The sequence below is a fragment of the Ambystoma mexicanum genome, chromosome 3q (genome assembly GCF_040938575.1).
Source record: "Ambystoma mexicanum isolate Mex_15411 chromosome 3q, UKY_AmexF1_1, whole genome shotgun sequence".
NCBI classification, from domain to species: domain Eukaryota; kingdom Metazoa; phylum Chordata; class Amphibia; order Caudata; family Ambystomatidae; genus Ambystoma; species Ambystoma mexicanum.
This window is the reverse complement of record NC_090926.1, coordinates 654,392,511-654,416,518: the sequence shown is the minus strand read 5'-3', so window position 1 is coordinate 654,416,518 and position 24,008 is coordinate 654,392,511. Positions and strand designations below refer to the sequence as shown.

Below are 24,008 nucleotides of genomic sequence, written 5' to 3'. Positions count from 1 at the left end.
GTTGATACTACGGCACTGGTCCACCCCCAGGACTGAATGCAAAAGCGATGGCCATGCGCGTTGGTCACCTGGATGACAGATCCCCGGGGACTAGTGAATGAGACCGCTTCTGATTTCTCGCATGCTATTCCGCTGTGCAATGTAGCTGCATCTGTTTCACATGGAAACAGAGAAACAAAATCAATGTTCCCCTGCTCTTTACCTTTTTGGTGCTCCACCGTGAAACAGTAGGGTTGTAGGTCTAGGAACCATTGCATGACTCCACACTAGTGAAGAATGATCTGTGATGAGTGTGAAATTTCTTTGATGTGTGATGGCCCATTTGATGGCAAGGGCCTCTAATTCTAAGACAGAGTTGTTTTTTTTCACACGGGAAGGGTTTTCGACTAGTGAATAGAATAGGGTGTTCTAATCCATCAAAAACCTGTGACAAAACTGCTCCTAACCGTGTCAGAGAGTCGTCAGTTTGTGACAAACTTTTGAAAAAGCTACTACCTTTAGGATCGGGCTCTGGCACAGGGTTTGTTTTAAGCTGTTTTAACATATCTCAACCTTGTCAGTCCAACAAATCTTCTGGGGTTCAGCGTTCTTTAATTTGTCTGTCAACCTAGCTTTTTTTGTCAGAGAAATTAGGAATGAACCTTTGGTAATAAACAATTAATGCTAAGAATGCTCCGAAGTCTCTCTTGGTTTTTGGGATGGGAATACTAGGACGGCTTTCACTTTTTCTCTTTGAGGTTGTACACTGCCATTCCCTACAAAGAAGCCAAGGTATTTCATGGCTGATTGAGCCAGATTACATTTGGATGAAATGGCAGATTAGCCGGCTTCTCTAAGAGCTCTCATATTAGTAAAGAGGTGGAAAAGTCTTCCCAAGTATTACTACAAATAACTATGTCATCAGTATAAACCCCAAAGAAATCAGAGTAGGGCTGTAATATCCTGTCCATAAGCTGCTGGAAAGTGGTGGGGGCCCTGTGTAAGCAATAGGGAGGACTTTGAACTGAAATAGTCCCAGGGGCATTGTGAAAGCTGTCATTTCCTTATCAGGTCCATGTACTTAGACTTACCAAATCCCCTTGGTTAAGTCTAGGGTTGATAGGATGTGGCGTTCCAGAGTTTATAAATCAATTTGTCAATGATTGGCATCGGATAGAAGTCAGGCTCAGACCAACTATCTACTTTTATCACTTCTCGCTGGGCACCTTAGAGAGACATTCGATTTAGAACCCACGTAGTGCCGGACAAATCTGTCAAATGTGTTGTAGCTTGCTTTAAAGTTCAATCACTCATTAGCAGTTTAACTTAATTTGCTTCTCTTATCACACGTGTTTTAACAATGTTTGTTCCAGCACTCGCCATACAGTGTTGCTGCTTGCAACCTTGGTTTCAACACAAACTGGTCTTGTATCGATCTCCTCAACTCACCAGCTTTGTTGCTTTCAGGGAAGCAGCTTTGTTCTTAAAGCCAAGGACAGAACCATGGTGGCTGGAGATTCTCACCGCCATGATTACTGATGCGGGAGGGCGCCGGGTACCTCTGACACATAATGCAGGATTCTTCAGCCTGGTTTCCTGATCTTACGCTTTCTCTCGAGATTTTGCCGAAGTAACGGTTCCTTATCAAAAAGGTCAAGGGAACTTCCCTCCTTGCGACCCCCATCTGTTTCACCGTCTTTCTGCTCTCGTTAAACTGCCATCTTGGAACTGCTGTTTCCTCGTGTGCTTTGCCTCGCTCAGAGTGTGCTCTCGTGCTCCACCTCTTATCCAAGTGGGGAAGTGTAATGGAAGTCAGGTGTGACCGATTGTCGATAATTGCCTGGCCTCGCCTGACCATTGTATTGGGACATGTCAGGTATACAGCCTGGGTGTTAGTCTGTTTGCCTTTAGAGCAGACTGTCAGTGAGAAAGGGTTTGTGTTGTAAAAGGGGAGGGGGTAGAGATCCTAAATATCCTACCGGGTAGGATGGGGTAAAGGTGTTAAAGGGAAAGGGACACTGCGCCTTACCATCCGGTGTCCCACTCCCCAAAGACCCCTCACCCATGTGATCCTGCCGCACTGGTCCACCCCCAGGAACTGCTTCCAGAAGCGATGGCCATGTCCTGGCCACCTGGATGACAGATCCTGGGGGGACTAGTGGGTGAGACACCTTCTGGTTTCTCACAGTGCACACTGCCTGAAAGTCAACTTTTCACTCAACACCAGAGCCAGATTTTCAATCTGCTACCTACGTGACATTTCCTTACACTATCAACCGGAGCCAGTTTCAGATAATGCCCACTGGACCAGCCTTTGGCACTACCACTGCAAGCCTTGCACATTATCTACAAGTGCACACCACTCAGACTGCCCACAGGCTTTCCAGTGCCAGCTCCACATGATTCCAACTAGCACCAGCATGTTACAATGTTGGTCAGAGCCATCTTTCCACATTGTGTTTTAGTGCTAGCTGTTTACAAAGTACTACATGTCTAGAATCTCAATCAAGAGCCCTGTGTTCGATGCTCAAAGTTTCCCACAAGTGCCATCTTTTCTTGCTACCCAGTAGTGAGCTAATTCAACAATGCCCACCAGTGTTAACATTTATAATGCCCTTCTCAGACTGCCAGCATCCGACTGGGCCATCAGTGCATTCTTCCCACACTGCTTAGTAGGGTCATCTTCTGCACCACAAGAAAAATTCCCTCAGGACAACCACAAAGGTCATCTTCTCCCTAAAGGATTCATGAAGCTATTCCCTCCTAAAGATATACATTCAGATTGTTATTAATTTTTCATTTCTTTTCAGACACTGTTTTGATTCTTGTGCTCCGTGCGTGTTGTGCTGCCCTCTGCCCCCTTCCTGCCCCCCTCACTTCCTGGTCCTCCTCTCCGCTCTCCCTTCCCGCCTCCCTGCCCGCCCACACCTCCTCCCCTTCCTCTCCTCCTCCTGCCTTTTAAATCAAACCCCCCTGGCCAGTTCCCCTGCCTGGCAGCACCCCTCAGCTAAGGGCCCCCTTAGGAAAGGGCGGCTCCTACGGCTGCAGCTCCCAGTGTGTCTGCAGGTGTCCGCAGGGGATGCCAGGCGCTGTTTCGCCGCTCCTTCTTGTTAGCTCCACCTGCTCTCCCAGCCCACCCACCTACACCTGTTCACTGCATTCGCTTGGTGTCTACACTTCACTGTGTTCCACAATCTGTGGCAAATTAGGGCTTTTTCTGCCCTCGCAGGACTCTCAAACTTAGGTGGCCTGTGGCCTCTCCACTGGGTACCTAATACGCATTTACTGTATTTACTGTTGTTCTGAAATGTGGTAAATTGGGGCTTTTTTGCCACTCGCAGGACTCTCAAACTTAGGTGGCCTGTGGCCTCTCCACTGGGTACCTAATACGCATTTACTGTGTTTACTGTTGTTCTGAAATGTGGTAAATTGGGGCTTTTTCTCCCCTCGCAGGACTCTCAAACTTAGGTGGCCTGTGGCCTCTCCACTGGGTACCTAATGCGCATTTACTATTCTGATATGTGGTAAATTAGGGCTTGCCACTCGTTCCTGCCCGCTTGCTCTCATCTGTCTTCCTCCCACTCCCTCCTTATTCCATGGTGCTCTCTATCTCGCCTATCTTCTCTAACTGCTTCTCCATTGACTATCTTGCTCTCCTCACTAAATCTGGTAGTAAAAAGTTTAAAAAGGACATCCTGGTCTGCAATCCAGGCCTCCCTATCGCTGACACCTACACTAGTGCCTCCTCCAAGGAAACTCTTACTGACATCCTCTTTTTCATGCCTTCTCCTGACCCATGGACCCTTCATATGGTCTCTGTGCTCTCTCCTTTCTCCTCTTCTCCCATTAATGGTGGCACCCGTTGGGATGTCCTCTTGGCCACCTTCCACTCCTCTAAGGCCATCATTAATGTCTATGCTAATGGGACCATCTTGGTCCAAGGCACTCAGGCCAACCTTCACCTCTTTGATAGACGCTTCCCGCACCTCATAAACTTCCTTGCCTCTCCTGCTGTCCCCGCTCCTCTGTCCTCAGCTACCTTGCCTCCACCCTCCCACCCTGCCCTCTCTCGGGCTCCTTCACCTCCGCAGGGCGTACCTCTAATCTGTACCCCTCCCCGGAAGTCCTTCAAGGATGGCAACCTTCTCCACATTGCCACTCTTAACTCTCGCTCTGCCGTCAAACATTCCTCTGATATCTGTCGCCTTCTTGAGGAACTGTACCTTGACATCCTCGGTCTCACTGAGACATGGTTCACAGCCAGCTCTGTCACCAGCTTTGACACACTCCTACCTGACGGTGACAAGACCCTCTACGTGCCCAGGCCCAACCGTGCAGGGGGTGGATGTGTGGCACTTATCTTCCCTGAGTGGAATCCTGCCACTGTCACTCCTACGCAGACATACTCCCCATTTGAATGACTTGTCTGCAGACTCTCTCTCTCTCTCTCTCTCTCTCCTAGCCATTCCCTTACCGTGGCAACTATCTATCGGCCACCTGGTCAAATTTCCTCCTTCCTCTCCGAGTGGGCGGACCTCTCCCCCTCACTCCTATCCTCAACCACTCAACTTCTCTTTCTTGGAGACTTCAACATCCACCTGGATGCCTCCTTTCCTCGCTGTGGACTCTTTCACCTCTGCGACTCGCTCCCACTCTCTATTCTCCCGTCTGGGCCGACTCATTCTGCAGGGCACACTCTTGATGCTTTGATCTCTTCTGACCTTCCTCTCTCTGTCCCTCTCTCCACTCCTCTCTCACTTTCTCCTATCCTCCCACCTCACCTTCCCTACCCCCCAGGCAAAGCCACCCTCATCACCGCCACCCTCCATCTCGGTCATCCGACCCATAAAGTGCGTGTCAGTTGAGGCTTTCACTGCCACTTTCTCGCCCCCTTACCCCTTTGGCTGACTCCCACCCTGACACAACCCTCTCCACTCTGCTATATCTGATACTCTTGATATCCTTGCCCCTGTCATGAGAATCCGCCTGAAGCCCAAAGCCAAATGTAACTCTTGGTATGACTCAGATCTCATCACCCTTAAACGCAATTGCGGGTGGCAGAGAGGAAATGGCGTGCTTCATGTTCATCCTCTGACAAACTGGCCTGCTGCCTGCTCCAAAGGCAATACCGGCTCTCCGCTCTCACCAAGAAGAGAGCCCTTATCCAAGCCTGCATCTCTGCGGCATCTAACAATTCGGCCGAACTCTTTAAAATCTGCAAGGAGCTGACCAACCCTGCTGCAGTCTCCATCTCTCCTGTCCCCTCCCAGGCCCTCTGCATGGCACTGGCCTCTCACTTCATCTCAAAAACTCAGGACATCATGTCCTCACTCTCCTCCTATCACCTCCCCCCCTCTATCCCCTGCTCTTCCTCTGGCCCATCTGTAGCCACCCCTCCTCCCTCCTTCTCCGCCTTTCCCCTTTTCTCTGCTGACGAGGTTTCGAGACAAGTCTGATCTATGAAAGTCTCATCAAAACAGATCCACCCCTGTTCCTCCAAAACTATCAAGGACCACATCGACTCCTTGGCTCTTGCCCTGGCTGACTTCTGCAATCACTCCTTTGCCTCTGGAGTCTTCCCATCCCCCTCAAGCACTCTGTTGTGCACCCCCTTCTTAAGAAACCCTCTTCCGACCCCTCCTGCCCGGCTAACTATCGCCCAATCTCTATCACTCCCTTCCTGGGCAAGCTCCTGGAGAAACTGGCCATCTCCCAGCTTAACCTCCATGCTGAATCTGTTGGTAGTCTTCATGACCATCAGTCTGGCTTCAGAGCTGCCAGAAGCACGGAAACTGCTCTCCTGAACATCCGTGAGGACCTGCTCTTGAACCTTGACTCTAACACCCCATGTGTTCTCATTTTGCTCGATCTCTCTTCTGCCTTTGATACTGTCAACCACACCATCCTGCTCAACCGTCTCCGTGATAACCTGGGTATCACTGGTCAGGCTCTGGCGTGGCTGACCTCTTTCCTCTTCAATCGACCCTCCCAGGTCCACCTGGGGTCCATCCTCTCTGACATCTTTTTCTCTACCTGTGATGTCCCCCAGGGATCCAACCTCTCTCCCTGGCTGTTCAACCAGTATCTGGCACTTCTTGCCCACCGCATCGCCGCTCTCTGCCCCAACTTTCAGTGCTATGCGGATGATACCCAGCTCATTTTCAGGCTACCCTCGGCCTCCTCTTCCCCTTCCCTCATCTCTGACCGTCTTTCTGCTATCCATGAATGGTGTGCCACCAACAACCTCTGCCTTAATGCCAGTAAGACTGGGATTCTACTCATCGGCACACCCACTCCCTCCTTCCATGCAGCTCTCTGGCCGGCCTCTCTTGGCCCTCTTCCTGCTCCTACCTGCAAGGCAAAAAACCTCAGGGTCATCTTCGACTCCACACTCTCTTTCTCTCCTCACATATCTGACATCTCTAAGAAGTCACACTACCTGCTACACCTCCTCAGAGGTATCCTTCCTTTCCTCTCCTTCCCCCAGAAGCTCACTGTCTCTAGAGCCCTGGTTCTCTCGAAGCTGGACTACTGTAACAGCCTCTATCTAAATCTGGCTGCCTCTACTCTCCGCCCTTTGCAACTGATCCAGAACAGGACTGCGAGACTTGTCCTTGGCCTCAAGCCCAGGGACCGTATCTCTCCAGGACTGAAATCACTACACTGGCTCCCAGTGACTGCGAGGATTAAGTTCAAAACCCTCTGCATTGTCCACAAGGCCTTCTGGGGCCTTGGGCCAAAATACCTTCAACTCTCTCTTCCTAAATATCTTTCTTCTCAAGCTCTTCGGTCATCCGCCTCCATATCCCTCAGGGTCAGCCGCTTCTCCAAGCAACGATTTGGGGGTAGATCTCTCTCCGCAGCAGGGGCCTCCCTCTGGAACAGCCTTCCTGCACTGCGGGACTGTCTCTGTATCCCTACATCCCCTCCTCCCTAGCACTTGTCTGCACTTACCTTGCACTTGCCACCAGCTGGCCCATATTATTTATCATGTATTCTACTAACCCTGTACTGCACTTTTCCCCTCTCCCTTCCCCCCCTGCATTTTTCCCTTCCCTTCTACCCTTGCACTTGCGCGATCTGAATGACACCTGGCCTAGTAGGATCGCTGTCTGTCTCCCCTTGTTCCCCCCGCTTCGTCGCGCCTTGAAACACTTGTGTATAGGCGCGTTACAAATGCCATATCATTAATTAAAGGGAATTCTGGGTCCCGGGTCCACTCAGCATCCAAACACCTTTACAAGTCAAGTCTTCCATTCATTCTTCGATCAGAATTTAGGTCTCTGGCCTACTCACTGCATGCAACCTTGTCACCATCCTTGAAGAATCACACCCGTCGCTGTTCTTCATCTGCCAGGTCAACATCAAGAAGCTTCATTGACATCACTTCGGCAACTGGCCATTTGGTGCATCACATAAACCTTATGAATAAATAGAGCTCAAACCAAAAGATATTTATAGCACGATAAATGTGGGAGACCAACAATGTCTTTAAGATAGCTTGCTATGGGCACACCTTAGTGGGTTGAAGACTGGTGGTAGAAGCACCGGACGTTAACAGTCACATGTATAATGGGTGGCAAAAAAAGCGGTCTGGTATTACAGGGCCGACAAAGACTGCTCTAGGATTGGTCATCTAGTCCAGGACAATTCAGAGTTTAGATGGCGACCCTACTGGATCGCGTTGCTGGAAGATTTCCATGTCCACCTCCCACCATTGTGCACTAATTTTCAGAGCTCCACCGTTGAGTGTGTACTCTTTTGAGCCACTTCAGGTTAGATGTCCACACCATCTACTGGCTTACTCTCTCTCCGAGCCATTTAAGAGTCCTTCTACGTAGAGCCCTCAAGTGTATATCTTTAAAGAGTTTGGGGAGCTTCCTAATTAAGCTGTTCCTTCGATCCCTCATTTACTCATGGATTTTGTTTTGTCTTTTTTCAGCACCGTCATGATATGTATCAATGTGCAGGTTGGTTGACAAATTTCAGGTGCACTTATATGCAAGTGTCTATGTTCCTTCTTTAAAATGGGTGGCATATTCAATACAGGATGTGATAGTTAACTGTTTTTTCTCTTCAGTGAGGGCAATGGGAAATAGTTTTTTCAGAAGAAATGTTCAGGGATGGTCGGATTGTCTATGTAGGTAATCAGAGCCTCTATACGGAGATTAGTGTCAAGGGTCTTAGTTTACACTCTTCAGTGAATTTGGTTAAGATGGTTTGGTGTGAGGGAGGGACACAATTCCTTTTCAGAGGTGGTAGGCTGAAATGGCTAGCCACATGAAGCATCTCCTGCTGTCTTTCAATGTCCATTACCTGGGGAGTGACAATCCTATGGGCTTGGTCCCCTTCTTTCTCCTGTTATTAAAGTCACGTGTGCCGCAAGGGATAAAACATGTGCTGTGACCTTCTTGAGATAATTGCAGAACCGCAGGTTTTTGTTGGCTCTGTGTTTCCAAGTTCCTCCCATTTGAATCTATAGGTTTATTACGGGCATCACGATCGATTGCCCTTTGAATGCCACGGGCACATTCCTTGTCAGAATCCTGGGAGAGTGGGAATGCACCTGGCTCCACTCAGAATGGGTATGCTAAAGAGGTTTCACTTGGAGCGGTTCTATCGAGAGGTTGGCCGTGTCTCCTCTGAGCATGGTTGGGTGCCTAAACACAAACACCTTGGCTTCCTACAGGGTCTTGGGTCATTCCAAAGGGGCGCAGGTCGGAGTGGTACCCCACTGATCAACAGTGTGGTTGTAGGAGGAACAACAATTCTGAGATCATGCTCATTGATCTATGCAACCTAGGGAGAGCACCACCATATGAAAGGCATATTTGTTGACACTGTAGAAAGCCTTGGAACAGATGAGTGGTGGATGGTAGCTGTGCGCAAGACTGTTTTATGGCTTGTGATGAACACTACACAGTGGCTTTATATGGGGTATGGGGAACCTGTGCCATAGGGTTCCATGCCATTTTTTCAATTTATGTAGGTCGCCTTTTCTTCAGCTGATTTTAGGCAGCCTACAAAAATAGGAAAAAGGACATTTCTTCAGCCCCACCCTCTCTTGCCCCATTTGCTAAGAATCGGGGGGCTTTGCCCATGAACACCCCTCTGTCTGACCCAGCTGCCTCCCTCCCCACCTAAGTCTCCCCCCACATTAAACACACAAAAACGTACACCCACCCCGCACAAAAACCCACATGTACTTAACCGTTCTACCTCGTGGCCACTTCCGGGTCCTAGCATGCCCGTCAGCCCCTGCATATAGTCGTGTGTGTTGCAGGGGCTGACAGTTCAATTTATAAAGACTGCTCTGTACAGTCACAGATCGGTATTTCTAAATCGGTTTTTTTTTTGTTTTCCCTTTGAATTTTTTAAAACCGATCTTTTCACCCAATAGCCCCAGGATTTCTGGCTATTCTGGTTCTCCCAGATTAGTTGAGTCTCTGGTTTTGGCAAAGTTGGGTAGGCTCTGTTGTTCACCATGTGGCGTGTTGCTACATTTCGGTATGACATGACAGAGCAAACCATAACCCATTGCACAGTGCTTTGTTGCACCTCGCAGGCGCCAATAGGACATCCGAGAGGTGGGGGGAATGTCGCCCCTCCTTCCCCTTTTGGAGGCAGAGACCACTTTTCTTTAAATTGCACTGTGCGGCCTGTGGCCTTGCAACCACCATTAGGACAAATTGTCCTATTATTGGGGTCCTCGTTAGCACTGTCGTCTTGTGGTCTGCAAGCACTCCAGCCAGTGTTCAATGGGGGTTGGGACCAGCATGCATGGGGCGCCTGCTGCGTGGTACACAAAGCACAGCCACACCGCTCCTCTCTTGCCGTGACTGAGCCCCCCTCTTCTGGAGTCACACCACCGTGCTTATTGCACGTCACGCCACTAACGCGATGACGTGTACATAACAAGCACCATCAGTACAAACTGTCCTGATGATGCTAAGGAGGGCTCCAGTAACGCGAGGCTTCCATAGCACAACTGCTACTCAAGAGGCGTGGCTTGCAGAGGTGTGTGGGGGGAAGGGGTGTCACAGCACTTCCACTGTGCAGCTGTGTCAGCATGGGCACCTGGGGAGCAGACAATTCTGGCTCCCATGTTAAAGTTTCTTGTTGTGTTCCTTTGTTTGGCAAGTGCTTCCCCGCGAGGCCAACATTATCTTCGGTCACCATTTTACTTGCTAAAGTCCTAATGTCCCTGAAATGGAAGATATGAATGCACAGTCATTGTAGCAGGTTATAGTTATTATTAAATCAAAATGTTTCAGTTTATTAAGACATGGAAAAATTCTTTTTAGTCTGGTCACACAATTGCTTGTTGTGAAATCGCCCCCCCACCCCCACATATTATAGAGTAAGCTATGCACCTGCACAGTGGCACACAACCCAGTTCAAGCTGCTAAATGTTGGAACTCAATGCCTCTCACCATCAGACTAGAACCCTCCTTCCCTGCCTTCAAAACCATTGTAAAAAATGGGTTTAATGAGAAGCCCATCAGATGAGGCTTGTCTGTATGCTGCTATTTCTTTATGCTCCCCACAATGCCGGCCAATTTTCATGCTCTCACTTGCATTATTTGACTCTAGACCTAACTGTAACCACTGGTCTTCCTGACTGCCTGTTTTTATTTATATGTATATATGTTTTACCTAAATTATTTTCGCTAGACCCAACTGTAAAAATTGGTCTACCTGACTGTTTGCTGTTTACCTGCCTGTAACATTTAAGTTTTCCAGCACCCAGTTACCTCAGGGTTTGGTGCGTGACACAAATAATAAACAAATACAAATACAAACCGCCACAACATGAGATAGATGTGTGGGGTCCATCACAGTGAAATGCACTGGGAGCTTGTAGAACATTAGTGTCGGAGAGCGCTCCTTACATTAATGTACATAAGGTGGCTGGCCAGTGTATCATTTTCACTTGCACCTCAGTCCCTTGGAAATTTGCAGGTCACCTTTGGGAATAAGGTGACCTGCTCATTCCAAAAACAGCACATCCTCCACTCAAATGTTTCAATTTTTTGAGGATCCGACCAAAAATCAAAATGTATTAAACATTAAAAAATGGTCATGGGGGGGGGGGAGTTAAAGGTGGAGCAATCGGCCAGATGGTGAGTGATGAGCAAGAAAGCAGAAGGAGAGCAGTGCGCCAGAGTGTGAATCAGCGGGCATGAGAGCAGAGAGGCAGCAGTGGACCAGAAAGCATTGAAGGAGAAGAGGTCCAGAAAACAGGGATAGTGGGAGGCTACACGGGTACCGCTGGGCGAGAAAGCAGAGAGGGAGCGGTTGGCCAGAAAGAATTAGTGAACTGCAAATTGGGAGAAAGGATGGGGGAAGAGTGTGATTGGAAGAAAGGATGCAAAGTGCAGAAGGAGCAAGAAATAATGAAGGACTGTATACTACAGGAGGAACTGGTGAGCATAAGGCATGAGTTGGGAGCAATGCTTGGAGTGTGGCAGGGATTGTGGAGTGTGAGTTGTGAGTTGGCAGTGTGACAGAGCATGTCAGAATGCACAGGACCAGCAGGGTGAGGGGTTTGGAAGTGTAAGTTGTGATGGGGAGCGTGAGGGGTGCTGCTGAGTGGGGTATGTGGGTGCTTGGAGAACATAAATGGCTAATGTGTTCACAATCACAACTGATAATGATCAGTAAAGGTAATATTAAATATTAAATAGTCATGCACATTAAACCAAAATAGTGGAGTAAAATTAACACTGTTCTGTCAAGCCTGTTATATCTGGGACTTTTCCTATTAAATCGATTGAAAAAAGGTGCAAATAAGAACAGCATGGCTCACTTATAGCCTCAGACAATGCTTCTTTCTTGCAATCTATCAATCTTACATCCTGCAGTTAATTAAAATAGTGCAGCACAAATGCTGCAATGAATACAGTTTGGTGCTGCAAATTTAGTTTTTTTTCTGCAGAATGTGCACAGCCCCCATGAAAGCCACAGGGCATCTTCGAGAATAAAGTGAGACATACATTTCTGAAAATTGGGCATCTAAAAACATCATATCCTATGTGCTATATTTTTAGAATCGCCCCACTTGACTTCAAACAGTGTCTGGCATCATTCTCCCAACCAACCGTCACTGTTCTGTTATTGGTTTCCTTCTGATAAATCAGAGATCGACAGGTTAAATGATTGATGCCATTCGGGTTGCATTCATCATAGTATCATATTTGGTGAGTTTGTTTGTGAGGGTCAAATTTGACCTTTGTTCCCTCCAACCCACTTTGAATATGCATTGGGGGGTGTAACACTGTAGGAGGGTACCTTTGGGACTGTCCTCCTTCTGTTTGCCAGTTATTGGGCACAATGTATCAGTGGAACTGCTGTACTGGTGCCTCCAGCTATTCAAGTGGTAAAGACTATCATTTGTGCACTCATGTACTAGGCCTCACCTGTATAGAGGTGGTGTTGGCTTCCAGTTTGACAATGGAATTCTCTGCAGACTTCAGCTTCCAATCGTACTCTGATACAGTCTGGAGAAGCTCGCCCTGTGAAGAGAAACGTGTTGATGCCATCAGCTTTCCAGGAGTTATGCATTTGTTATTTGAGGTCTTCAGAACTACAATATCACAGAGAAAAAAAAACACAGAATGGTAGAGCCTCCTTGTCAAGTGCCAGGCCACAGCCTGCTGGAGAAGAGGCAACTATAGGGAATTTGGCGATGTCAACAGTCCTTCCCAGCAAAACCCTCTTCCAATATTACCAGGGATGGGCAGCTGCTACCCGATCCCCAACCCTGGGGGTGGCTGCCTGAGGGAGGGTCATATGAGAGGGTGAGGGGGACAATCCTCAGGGGAGTGAAAGGAGAATCACTGGAAGGGACCCAATATTCCCCTTACCACTCAGTCTATCACACATATTCTTTAAGATCCCCAACTCATAGGACATACTGCAATATAGAGCCAATCCTTCCACTTAGTGAGAGCTGTAAGGCTTTTCCCAATCCCCTTACAAAAAGACTAGATGAGGAAGATGAGAGGAGCAATATGGAGCACAGAACCAGAGACATATGTTAAGATGGATATCTGAACTCTGACCTGGTGGGCAGAGGTTCAGAAGGCCAGCCTGGTTTCTTGGAACATGGTAACCTTCTAGACAAGCCAGACCAATCAAGGTAGCATTAGCGGTGGTCAAGACTAGGTCTCAGGAGGGGCGAGGGTGACTAAAAGACCCTAATGAGTACACAGAGTAAAGGACACTTACAAATCACTCCCAGTCAGGCGTTCATATATTAAAAATACAAATACATTTATTCAAGAGTTTCAACACAATAGGTGTTAACAGTAACACTTTTAAACCAACACAATCCTACTAAAATACACATATACAAGACCAAGTGGCCTAAAGGGTTAATGCACAAAATGGGAAGGAAGCAGGTAGTGCAAAGAGTCTTTGGGCAGTTCTACAGTAATCACAATCCTAACTGAAAGGCAGTCTATTCCCTAAGAAGGGAGGAGCCTATTGCTCAAATGTACTTGCAATGGTGGCTTGTGCGGTAGTGCAGATGGATGAACACGGGGTCTCTTGTAGGGTCTGTAGCAGCTCACAAAAGGTGGGTTCAGGTGATGCAGAATGGGTTCCCACTATTCGTAATAGTTTGATAGCTCAGGCTATCTGTGGAAAGGAGGGGGGCACTCAGGGGCCTCATGAGTACAAATGGATTTATCTGCTAGGGGCCACCGGTGAGGGTTGCAATTACTAACCAACCCCTTGATCACTCCGGACCAAACTTTGCCAGTTGAGTCCACTTCTGTTGCAGGTTCAAATGCGGCAATTCTTCGGCTCTGCAATTTTCAGCGACAAAGTTACAGTGTTGATTCCCAAACAGGACAGTGGTGATTTCTCCGCTCATGGTGGATGATCAGGCCAGTTTCACTGTAGCAGGCTTCAGAGCACAGAGGGGGACAGCTTCAATACACATGCAAAGTTTGTCACCACGGCTGGGCGACACGGTAACGTGTGTACTCCAGTTTGGGCGCTCTCCCTTTACGCCAGACCTGGGAATGCCAATTGTATGAAATTCGGCATGAGAGTGCCGTTCACAATGAGGTTGCGAGGTACCAAGTTTCAAGGGCATCCTCGAAATGGCGGCAGTATTAGAGCAAAGGTCCTATCCAAGCTGGTCGGCCCACTGGTTGGCCCAGGGACACTTCAGAGAAGCCTTTCATGCAGTGTTTGATGAAGGTGCTGAGAATAGTTGGTCCTACTATTCCAATGGGTTGAAGCGTCTGCGCAGACCTTCTAGATCTATCAGATGGAGAGGGGTCCAGCAGGACGACAGTGGGCTGAGGGAGCCAAACCTTCAAGTAGGTCATCATCGGTTCCTCGACTCGGCTTGTTAGTTTCAGGATATGTGGATCCTATCCTAGATTCAGTGAGAACTCAAGAGATCGACCTGGTGTGGGTGTTTGGGCCCTTCTCTTATCCAGTATCTCTTTTGTGCCAAAACAAAGAGGACACAATGGGAGATCTGTTCACATACAGGTACACCAGATGTGGACCAATCACGGACCATGGTGGTCCCGGTCATTCACAGCATATCAGACTCTCTGGCACCCAGGATGTATATTGCAAGGCATGCAGAAGCCTGTGAAAGCTTCGCGTTTCGCCAGAGAATGCATGCCAAAATAAGTACTGCTCTGGGTCAGCTCGACCTGGGGAAGTCAAAGGGGAAAGGTGGCCAATGGACAGGACAAAGAACCTTGTGACATGGCCATTTTGGAGTAAGGGCAGCTTCCTGTGCCAACCACGTTAAACACGGTTTGCATGGCAAGAAAGGGTTAAAATAAAGTGAAAAGAAAAGCTGCCACCAGCTCTGTCCAGGGCACATCTGCACGTCTCTTGAAAAATCCTTTAAAGGAGTCTAGGGCCTTTGAAAACGAAAGAAAGACCCAAGTGCACTGTCCTGTAAGGTACATTGTGCACTTGTAACATGTTGCAGAAAAGTTGCAACATTGGAAAAGACTAAGGGAAACAAAGTCTCCCAGTACTGACTGGCTGTCTTTAAAGGCATGTTGGTTTCCCCATAACAAAGTGAGTGAAAGCCCAGTGGAGTGAACCTCCAACAAAAACATTGCTAAATTGCAGCTAGTCCAAAACAACGCACTGAGGGCAGCCACAGGTACCGCAAGAAGAGACCATATCTCCGAAATCAGAAGACAGGCACACTTGCTCCCTGTCAAAGAGAGAATTGTCTTCAAAACTCTCGCCCTCACCCACAAATGCCTTCAGGAACTTGCCCCTCCATACCTGACACACAGAATCTCCAGGTACACTGCCACAAGACCCTTAAGAGCGCGCTATGCCAATACGATTGTCACGCCCCACGACGCGTAAGGTACGCGCTGGTGGCTCCAGCTTCCCCACCCAGGCAGCCATACACTGGAACGTGCTCCCACCCCATTTAAGATTGATCGAGTCACACCAAGCTTTTTGCAAAGCCATCAAAACCAGGCTCATTGTTTGAAGTGCCTCTCGCTCCACTATGAATATGCAAATGTCAGTTCCTGCATCTGTGCTTGTTCGTGTGCAACTATGAGACCTTCCGTCATCTGTCTGTAAATCATAAGTCCTTCATTTTCTGTAACAGCGCCTCAATGCCTTATGGGCTGCAAGCGCGCTTTACAAATGCAAATAAATAAATATGAAGGCTGTGCTTCACTGACAAAGTCAGACTATGGTCTTTAAACAGCTGCAAAAAGTTGCAGGGTACAAAACTGGATGGAAAACCTCACATAAAATGGCAATCTTTCCTAACAATGTGATCTAGTTATCTGTTGAAACCAGAAGGTGATGCAGTGCTTAGAAACAGAAGTGCCAAGATGCAGGGAGACTCTCTGCTTCTGGGTCGGGAATGCCAGAAGAAGCAGCCTGCACTGCAGAGTCGGGAGGAGGCTGGAGACGACGCAGCAACAAGCCCAAAGGAAAGAGGTCTGTTGCTGAGACACAGAGAGCTGCTGGAGAAAGCCAGAGGAGTGGCTGAGACTGAAGGGTGAGCAAAGCATTTGCCAGTCCCGACAGCATACTGTAGACTGATTCAGAAGACAAAAAGGATACTGATGCTGGTGCTGAGAACCGGTGAGTCCACGCAGAGGAACTGAGATGTCGGGGTACTTGCAAGGTTATACCGCGTGCTGAAAGAAACAGTAGATGAACGTTGGGGAGACCAAAATGTGGAAGTAGGGCCCCAGGACATTACTGGAGAAACAGTAATTTAATTAGAAAGGGTTTGAGACCCAATGCCATACTGAAAGGGACACAGGTTGGAAAACAGTAGTCATGAGAAGATGAAAGAAGAGATGGGATAATGTGAAAGCCCTGGCAGGAGAGTAATTGTGAGTTAAAAAACTGCACTCAAAGTTTGAAGTAAAAGCTCTGGCAAGAGAGTACACCAGGCATTGCACGTGTGAGTCTGGAACCTGCAGTCAATCATAAGAGAATTGTGAGAATCAAGAGGGAAGCAACCTCTTGGGAATCTAGAAACTACAGGGAAAGGGAGCAATAACACCTGGACAGGAATTGTGTTTGAACTGTGAACGCAGTAATCCAGGGGAAGGGAACCATACCCTCCCGGACTGGAAAAGTGTAACCTGTGAGGACAAGAACAGTGCTTGTGTTGAGAAACTGAAAAGAGGAGCCCCTTGGTGATGTGGAATTTTGATTTCTTATTTCTTTTTGCACCTTTTCATGTGGAACCTTATGTTGAAATTGTGGAGAGAACCATGGTTGCTCACTTGAGCGACTAAACCCCTTTTCACTTTATCATAGGTTTGAGATGTAGGGGTCAGGTTAGTATTTCGGCCACAGGATATAGACATCTTTTGCTTTTGGGCATTCTGACAGTCGACATCCTTTGTTTTGTTGAGGAAGGTAAACACCTCATAGTAATAGGGCAGGATAGGTATTTTTCCAACCCATCTTATGTTAAAATAAAAGTCTACAGCAATCAACATAATGCCCTTGTATCTGAGTCTTACTTCAGATTTATTAAACCACCACAAGCCGTGGATTGTGGATATGCAGGGAGACTAGTTCATTGGTAAGTTCCAACCTATGCCACAAAGGAAAATTGAGCTCTAAGAAAGAATAGCTGGGACAGCAGAGAACTGAACACTCCAGGGCCTAGAGCGTGGAGCATGCACACTATGATCAATAAAGTGTGTGCCATTCTGCGGTTCCATGTCTTAAAATCGCGGCAAAAATGCTGTGTTTTTTTGTGACACAATCATGTAAAGGATGCGGGGGACACCCCCACAACCCCCAGACCCATTATACCATGCAACCCACGCTCCCCTTAAATGGTATAATCGGGTACACTTGTACCGGGTCAAACCACTGCATTTTTGCCGCGGTTATATTACCCGATACCCATTCTGCTTGACTGTCAAGGCACAATCAGGTACTTGAAACTATGTGGGGCTCACCAATAGTTAATGCTCTGGGGGCTCGAAGGGCTGAGGCAGCCAGCCTAGAGTCCACTGTAGTGGCACTTACCACAGCGTGGTACGTACCAGCTTCCCTGAAAACTCATGTTTTTTTTTCTTTTTAAGATGTGTAGACAGTGGTCTGGGTCGGATTTTTTCATTCATACCAGAAATGAACCAATGAAGGACTTTAGAAAATGTTAAGACACTGCCCCAGCGGGGCTTCAATAGCTGCAGGTACTTTATCTCCCAGTCTCTCTGCTTCTTTTAGAATCCCATTTGGCATGACTTTTTTTTTCAGGATGCAGCAGATGCAAGTGTGGAATGGAGACGAATAGGCCATTTCTCTGTTAGGTCACAGAACACTAAGTTGGGTTTGTTAGCATTTCAAAGACCTTCAGTCTGAGTATAATCAAAAGTATATTACCTAAAGACATAAACCTCAGATTTAAACCTAACAATGCAGACAATGATGTGCTGTATCTGGTTTGCTGATGTGAAACCGTGTTCACCATTTTGCGACATTTCTCTCTTTGATCACATCCTGCATAACAGGAGGCATGCCAGCATGACACGACAAAGGAATCTGTGGTTGCCTTAGATGGTCTGTAATGACCAGCCAAGTTACGTCTGTGCCTAGGTGCAGTTGTGTTTGTACCCTGCGCAGTATGCGCGTTCGAAATTTCTAAATGAAGTCAGCCAATGCCTGCTTTCAGGCTCCCATGGTATTCCATTCTGGTGCTAACAGCCACATCTTAATTACATACAAATCTACCAATATATGTAGATGCAAAATTACATCCTCAAAAGAAGATGGCACTTACCGTACAGTAATTAAGAGCTCTATTTCTGCCTTTTTTGAAGAGCAAGAAAAGTTAGTCACTGTTAGTCCAGTTTTAAAATCACACAAGCTGCAGATGTTGATCTCTTATTGGACTAACTAAATCATCTATACAGAGATGGAACAAAACATTAGCTCAAGAAGGCTGCAGAGTGAAATGATCTTTAAAGGAAAGCCGCAGCACAGATCATTCTCAAAATGAAAAAAAGGAACACTTCATTGGCTGGAAGAACAGAATGTGGAACGCGGGTCTGCAATTAATTTCTTATCTCAAAGGCCATAAACACTCCTGGAAGTAGGGCACAAAGTTGGTTGAAATCAGTACACATTCTGACAGTTGCATTTAACAGAAAACACAGATTATTTTCACATGTAACCATTAAGTTAAGTGTGAGCTGTCTTAAGGTGGGCTTTGCTAGTCTTCTAAAATGACTGCTGTTACTTTAAAACGGAGTGTTGGAATGGGAGGTTTAAAACACATAATGGAGTTATTTTGCATTTTACTCAGAGTCTAAAAATGTGCTTTCCATCCTCAAATTAGCATCCAGGTGATTTAGTTATTCCAATTTAGCTGCTAGGGCTTCCTGGCTGGAATGCAGTTTTGGCACTAGAAAAATGTGCTCTAAGGTTTAACTGATGCAGTCTCCAATGTTACCTCCCTTTGTCTGAAGCTTCACAGTGGTTTCTGGCTTGAATACAGTGTGGCAAATGGAAACTAAAGTTAATCATTTTTGGACGGTTCAGTGTCCACTGTCATCTCAGCTGGTCTCATGCTTGGTAATGGGTGCCAAACATTTCAGCTTAGACACCCAAGATTTCCGTTGTGTGCGTGCTGTGCCCCTTACGCATTAAGAATAGTTAAAAGTAGTGTCTGGCAGCTGCTGGTGAGCCATGGTGCTGGAGGGGACTCTTCTGACTTCGTTGAAGTGATTTTACTGCTGGATCTGGTCTTGGGAGGATAGCTCAGGGGCAACACGCTCACCTTCGAAAAAAGACTACCCGGAGCAACACAGGTTAGATCCCTGACTCCGCGCTTAGAAACCTTTGGGTATTAAACGCATTATAAATAACCAATTACAAAGTTGCCCATAGTGTGTCATGAATGAAATGTTAAGATCTATGTCTTTCTGGTTAAGCATCTTCAGGTACTTGAGCTCCCACGTCCTTCTATGTGTGGTATTTGAGAGGCCTCCTTTGAAAACCATCACAGATAGATCCTGCAATGAATGCCTATCATGTGTGAAGTGTCGACCCACCGGTGTTTCTTTTTTGCGGTTGGAGATGGTTATCTATGTAGGTTCATCCTTTTACACAGTGCTTTGCAGGTCTCACCCACATAATTCCCTTAAATGCATGTTTTGCATTGGAGGAGGTATAAAACATTGGATGATCTGCAGTTGTGTGTCCCTTGTATCTTGGACTGTTTGGTTCTGCTGGGTTGTTATGATAGATTTGGTGCAGATGTGTTAGCATGTTTTGCAAGGGTACATCCCAGGTCTGTCTTGTTATTGATGTATTGGGAATGTACTCCTGATCAAAGACTGTGCTAGATTTCTAGGTTGCTTGTATGCAATTAGGAGAGTTGTTTTGAAGATGTCTCTTGATCATTGCGGTTGATAATTGGTTGTAGGTCCTTAACAATCCTATTCAGTTGGGCTAGTGCTGGGTGGTAGGTGACAACCAAGGGTATTTGTTCTATCTCTCTTGTGTCTCTCTATTATAGCAGGTTGTCTCTGGGTATTTTCAAATCACAATCAAATCCCCTGTCAATTTATCTGGCCAAGTGATCTTTTTGCAGTAAGGAAGTTCGGAATGTGGCTGCCCCTTTTTCCTGTTGGAGCATATGCGTTTGTATCAGATGGCATGGCTGTAGATAATGGACATTTATGTGTGGCTTGGGTGTAGACTATCTGTGCAGGTATTTATTCCTGTCAGTGGGTTTCTTGTATACAGCTGTTTCTAGATGGCCGTTTCTACCAACCAAGATGATAGTGAGTGTGCTGCTTTCCCTGCGCTGCTCTAAATTCTTTATACACAGTTATGAACCCTCCCAATGGTAAGTATTTTGCCAACCTCTGAAGCCTGAAAAGTAGATCAGCTCAGGCTTGACATGTGGACAACTTTTTCACCAGACCTGCAGATGAACTGACCTGCTCTTAAATCTCAGTTACCAGTGCATTGGTATCCAATAAAGAGTGTAATTTGCTTTATGACTTTGAGAACACATTGAAACATGTTATTGCTAATTTTATTATAGCCGGTGGTAGATTTATAGCTGGTAGGATAACTCAGTGGTTTGAGCGCTCACTGCTGCGATGTGTGCATGATCTGCAGGTTGCAGGTTCAAATCTCGGCAAGGCCATCTCAGCCTTTCATCCTTCTGAGGTGTATAGATGAGTAACACAGGTTGGGTGATATTGTATGCATATTGGTTCTATATAAAGTGCTTGAGCGTAATTACTATATAATAATACATCATTACCAATTTGTATTGGTGGAAGCCATTTAGTGATTAATGGAATTGTTTAGAGAGTCTTCACCTTCAGTCCAAATTAACAGGCATTTTTCTTGTCAGAACTGTTTGAGATCTGCCATGAAAAGTTCCACATACTGAGGTGCCATTTTTATTAACTTGGCATTCCAGTTTTTTTAGGAAGTGTCTTCCATTGAAGCAAAAATTGTTGTGCAAGAGTATGAATCTCATGAGATCTGTGATAGCTGTGGTTGGGGTGTCTGAGTGTTCACTTTTTTGCAGGAATTTCTTGCATAGCACAATTCCCTCTTCACATTGAATGTTGAAAAAACGAGTGCATGCGGTGATAGATAGTCTTTCTCTTGAATCTTTCTGAGGAAGTGTATTGTGTCCTGTATGAAGCTTTGTTTGTCCATCACCATAGGCTTTAGGACAGATTCAATCTATCCAGATATGGCATGTGTTAATGTACTTACTCCATAGATGAACAGGGCAGCATGGATTTCCTGGCTTATGGATCTTTGGGAGAAAATAAAAGGCATCAGGAGTTGATGGTTTGGTATCAGATGCTGGAGGTGTTCCTCTGTGCTGGTTGGCACGGATTTGACAATTTGTTGCAGCATTTTTATGTACTCCATTGTGGGGTAGTTACTAGGTTCTGAGTAATAATTTGTGTCCAATAGTTGTCTGTAGCTTCCACTCTGTATTCCTGTGTATCCATGACCATATGGCTCCACCTTTATCAGCTGCTTTAATTATAATTTCCTTGCATGCTTGGAGTGCTCATATTGCGCTTCCCTCTTGTGGGGTGACGTTCTTTTTAGTCACCCTTTGTCGAGTATGTCAGATTTTACGTGTTTTCTGAGACAGATGTCAGTTTCAGGTTTTAAGCTACGTTCACATGGTGATGTACAGTTTGAGATCTTTTAGTGCCATCATAATGTGAGGCAGCCCTTTGTTCGTTGTTTTGCCATGGAAGTATTAGTTGAGACGTAAATGTCATATGGTCTACAATTTTCCCACAGAGTTGAAATGAGAGTGTGACTGAAATTATTATGTTAGTTTAGAAAATTGTACCATGGCTTGCCTGCATTACTAACTTTCGAATGTTTTTTTCGAAAGGATGATGCAAAGGTACGTTTTTCATTCCCCTGGAGTAGTTTGTGCTTAGAGCTCATGGTGTATAGACTGTAAGTTGGTGGCCCAGCACAAAGGTTAGTTTCCAATGAGAGGAATCACAGAAAAGACACTTGCAACTAATCACAGAAATAAAACATGTACACTATTGCAGGGCTTGAACTTTCCATAGGACAATCTTGACGACTAACTGTTGGCAATTCGCATTTTTAAGCAGATGGGGGGTGCAATATGGGAATACTGACGAGGAACCTGTTAAAGCCCCCGACCCCTGGTTCCTTGTCTATTAATTTTGGGGTGGGGCTGCAGTGCATAGTTTGTGGTAAGAGTGCATCCTGGAGTTCAGTCCTTGACGCTATAGAGCCTGGAAACTCTGCTGGAAAGAGTATATAGAGAGAGGAAGGAAAAAGGGAAAGTGTTTGATTCAAGGAATAGGGTCGCATTCTATAGCTTGTGCCAGATGGTAATAGTCCAGAGCGAAGAACGGGCTTTGACTTTGAGAACACATTCAAACATGTTATTGCTAATTTTATTATAGCCGGTGATAGATTCATAGCTGGTAGGATAGCTCAGTGGTTTGAGCGCTCACTGCTGCAATGTGTGCATGATCTGCAGGTTGCGGGTTCAAATCCCGGCAAGGCCATCTCAGCCTTTCATCCTTCTGAGGTCTATAGATGAGTAACAACACAGGTTGGGTGATATTGTATGCATATTGGTTCTATATAAAGTGCTTGAGCGTAATTACTATATAATAACACATCATGGACGTGTGCTTGCATTCACAGAAATGTGGTAACATTACCCTATCCCCCTTGATATTAACAATACATATTGTGATGTCTTCTTGTATGAAATGTATATCACATTACAGTGATATCGTAGCATATGTATCGTAGTGTACTTGGGAACAATGCTACTTGATGCCACTTGCTGTTTTGTCAACGGTTGAAAGGTTGTGTTCCATCACTTCACGTGATGTCACTTCAGGGTGGGGTCAAATGACATTAGTTACGGTGATGTCATCAGAGAGCAAGTGTTTTGTGATGTCACTTTCGCTACCCCTGGCATTTTGGCAAAATGACATCCTTGACGGCAGGGCTGCAGGGTAATATCCCAACATGATATGAAGACATGTCTGTACTTCTTGCATGCCTTGGAGCAGAGTACTGGGGGCAGAGTGGGCAGCTGCTCCCATTCTACTTGAACCACAGGGAATGTCATTGTGCCTCTCTGGAGATTCTGCAACCAAAAACGAAATAGGTAGGGCTTCTGGTTTCTTTCTGTTGGGTGAAGGCTTCGTGAAGTGTTAGCATGCGTCTTAGAAAATCAGCAAGAGCAGCTCACTTCAAGAAAGCCTGCTGGGGGCGAGGCAGGGTGGGGAGCACAGGATAAAGCGGTTTGAAAATTAGGAGAAGAAGGGGAACCAAAATGCTGCAAAGACAGCTCAGCAGTTTAGGTGAATGTTGCCGAGAAGTAATTTGTTTAGGACTGCCTGTAAATCTCATTACAAGTTTAGCGGTGTGAGAAAAATGTGGTGGTAATACCACCACTGACACTTTTTTTGTGGTAATGGAATTACTGCAGTTAATCCAGCACCGTCAAATTATTATTAATTTGGCGTTAATGTAGAGGATTTACCTCCAAAATCAGCAGATTTCCAGCAAAGTAAACCCGATGGTGGGAAATATGCCAAAAATTACCCTGGAGTTTTAGGGACTCCCAACATGGGGAATTACACCACTCTATTTCCATTTCTAATCCTGTGGTAAACGCACGGGACCAAGTGGCAGTGACAGTACTTGGGTTTGGGGGTAATGCAGCACATTTACCACTGAATTACCATCAAACTCGTAATGGGGCCCTATAGTTATTTTCCAATTCCTGCTGCTAAATGTGCTGGGAAATGTGTTGCAAAATGTGTTGTTTCAACCGGGGTATAGGTTCTGCTCCCTTGCTTCTCTCGGGTGTGAATTTCTGCCCCGTACCGAACGTGAACATTTTGCTCTGCCCCGGTAGCAAAAATCAAAACATGGCACCCACGTTTGCAAGAATGGATTAGGACTCTGCTGGTGTGGTGGTCCAGAATGAAGGAAGGAGGATTCTCCCTCCCTCGAAGTTTGCAACAGTG

At 46.4% G+C, this 24,008-nt stretch overlaps 1 protein-coding gene across 1 annotated transcript in view; it reads right to left on the bottom strand.

Annotated features, from left to right (window-relative positions):
- TRIM16 (tripartite motif containing 16) overlaps positions 1-24,008 on the bottom strand; it is a 225,244-nt gene that overhangs the window by 134,314 nt on the left and 66,922 nt on the right. Inside the window, exon 2 of the mRNA XM_069654546.1 lies at positions 12,399-12,494. Coding sequence (XP_069510647.1) covers positions 12,399-12,494 — 96 coding nt within the window. The remainder of the gene's footprint in view (positions 1-12,398; positions 12,495-24,008) is intronic.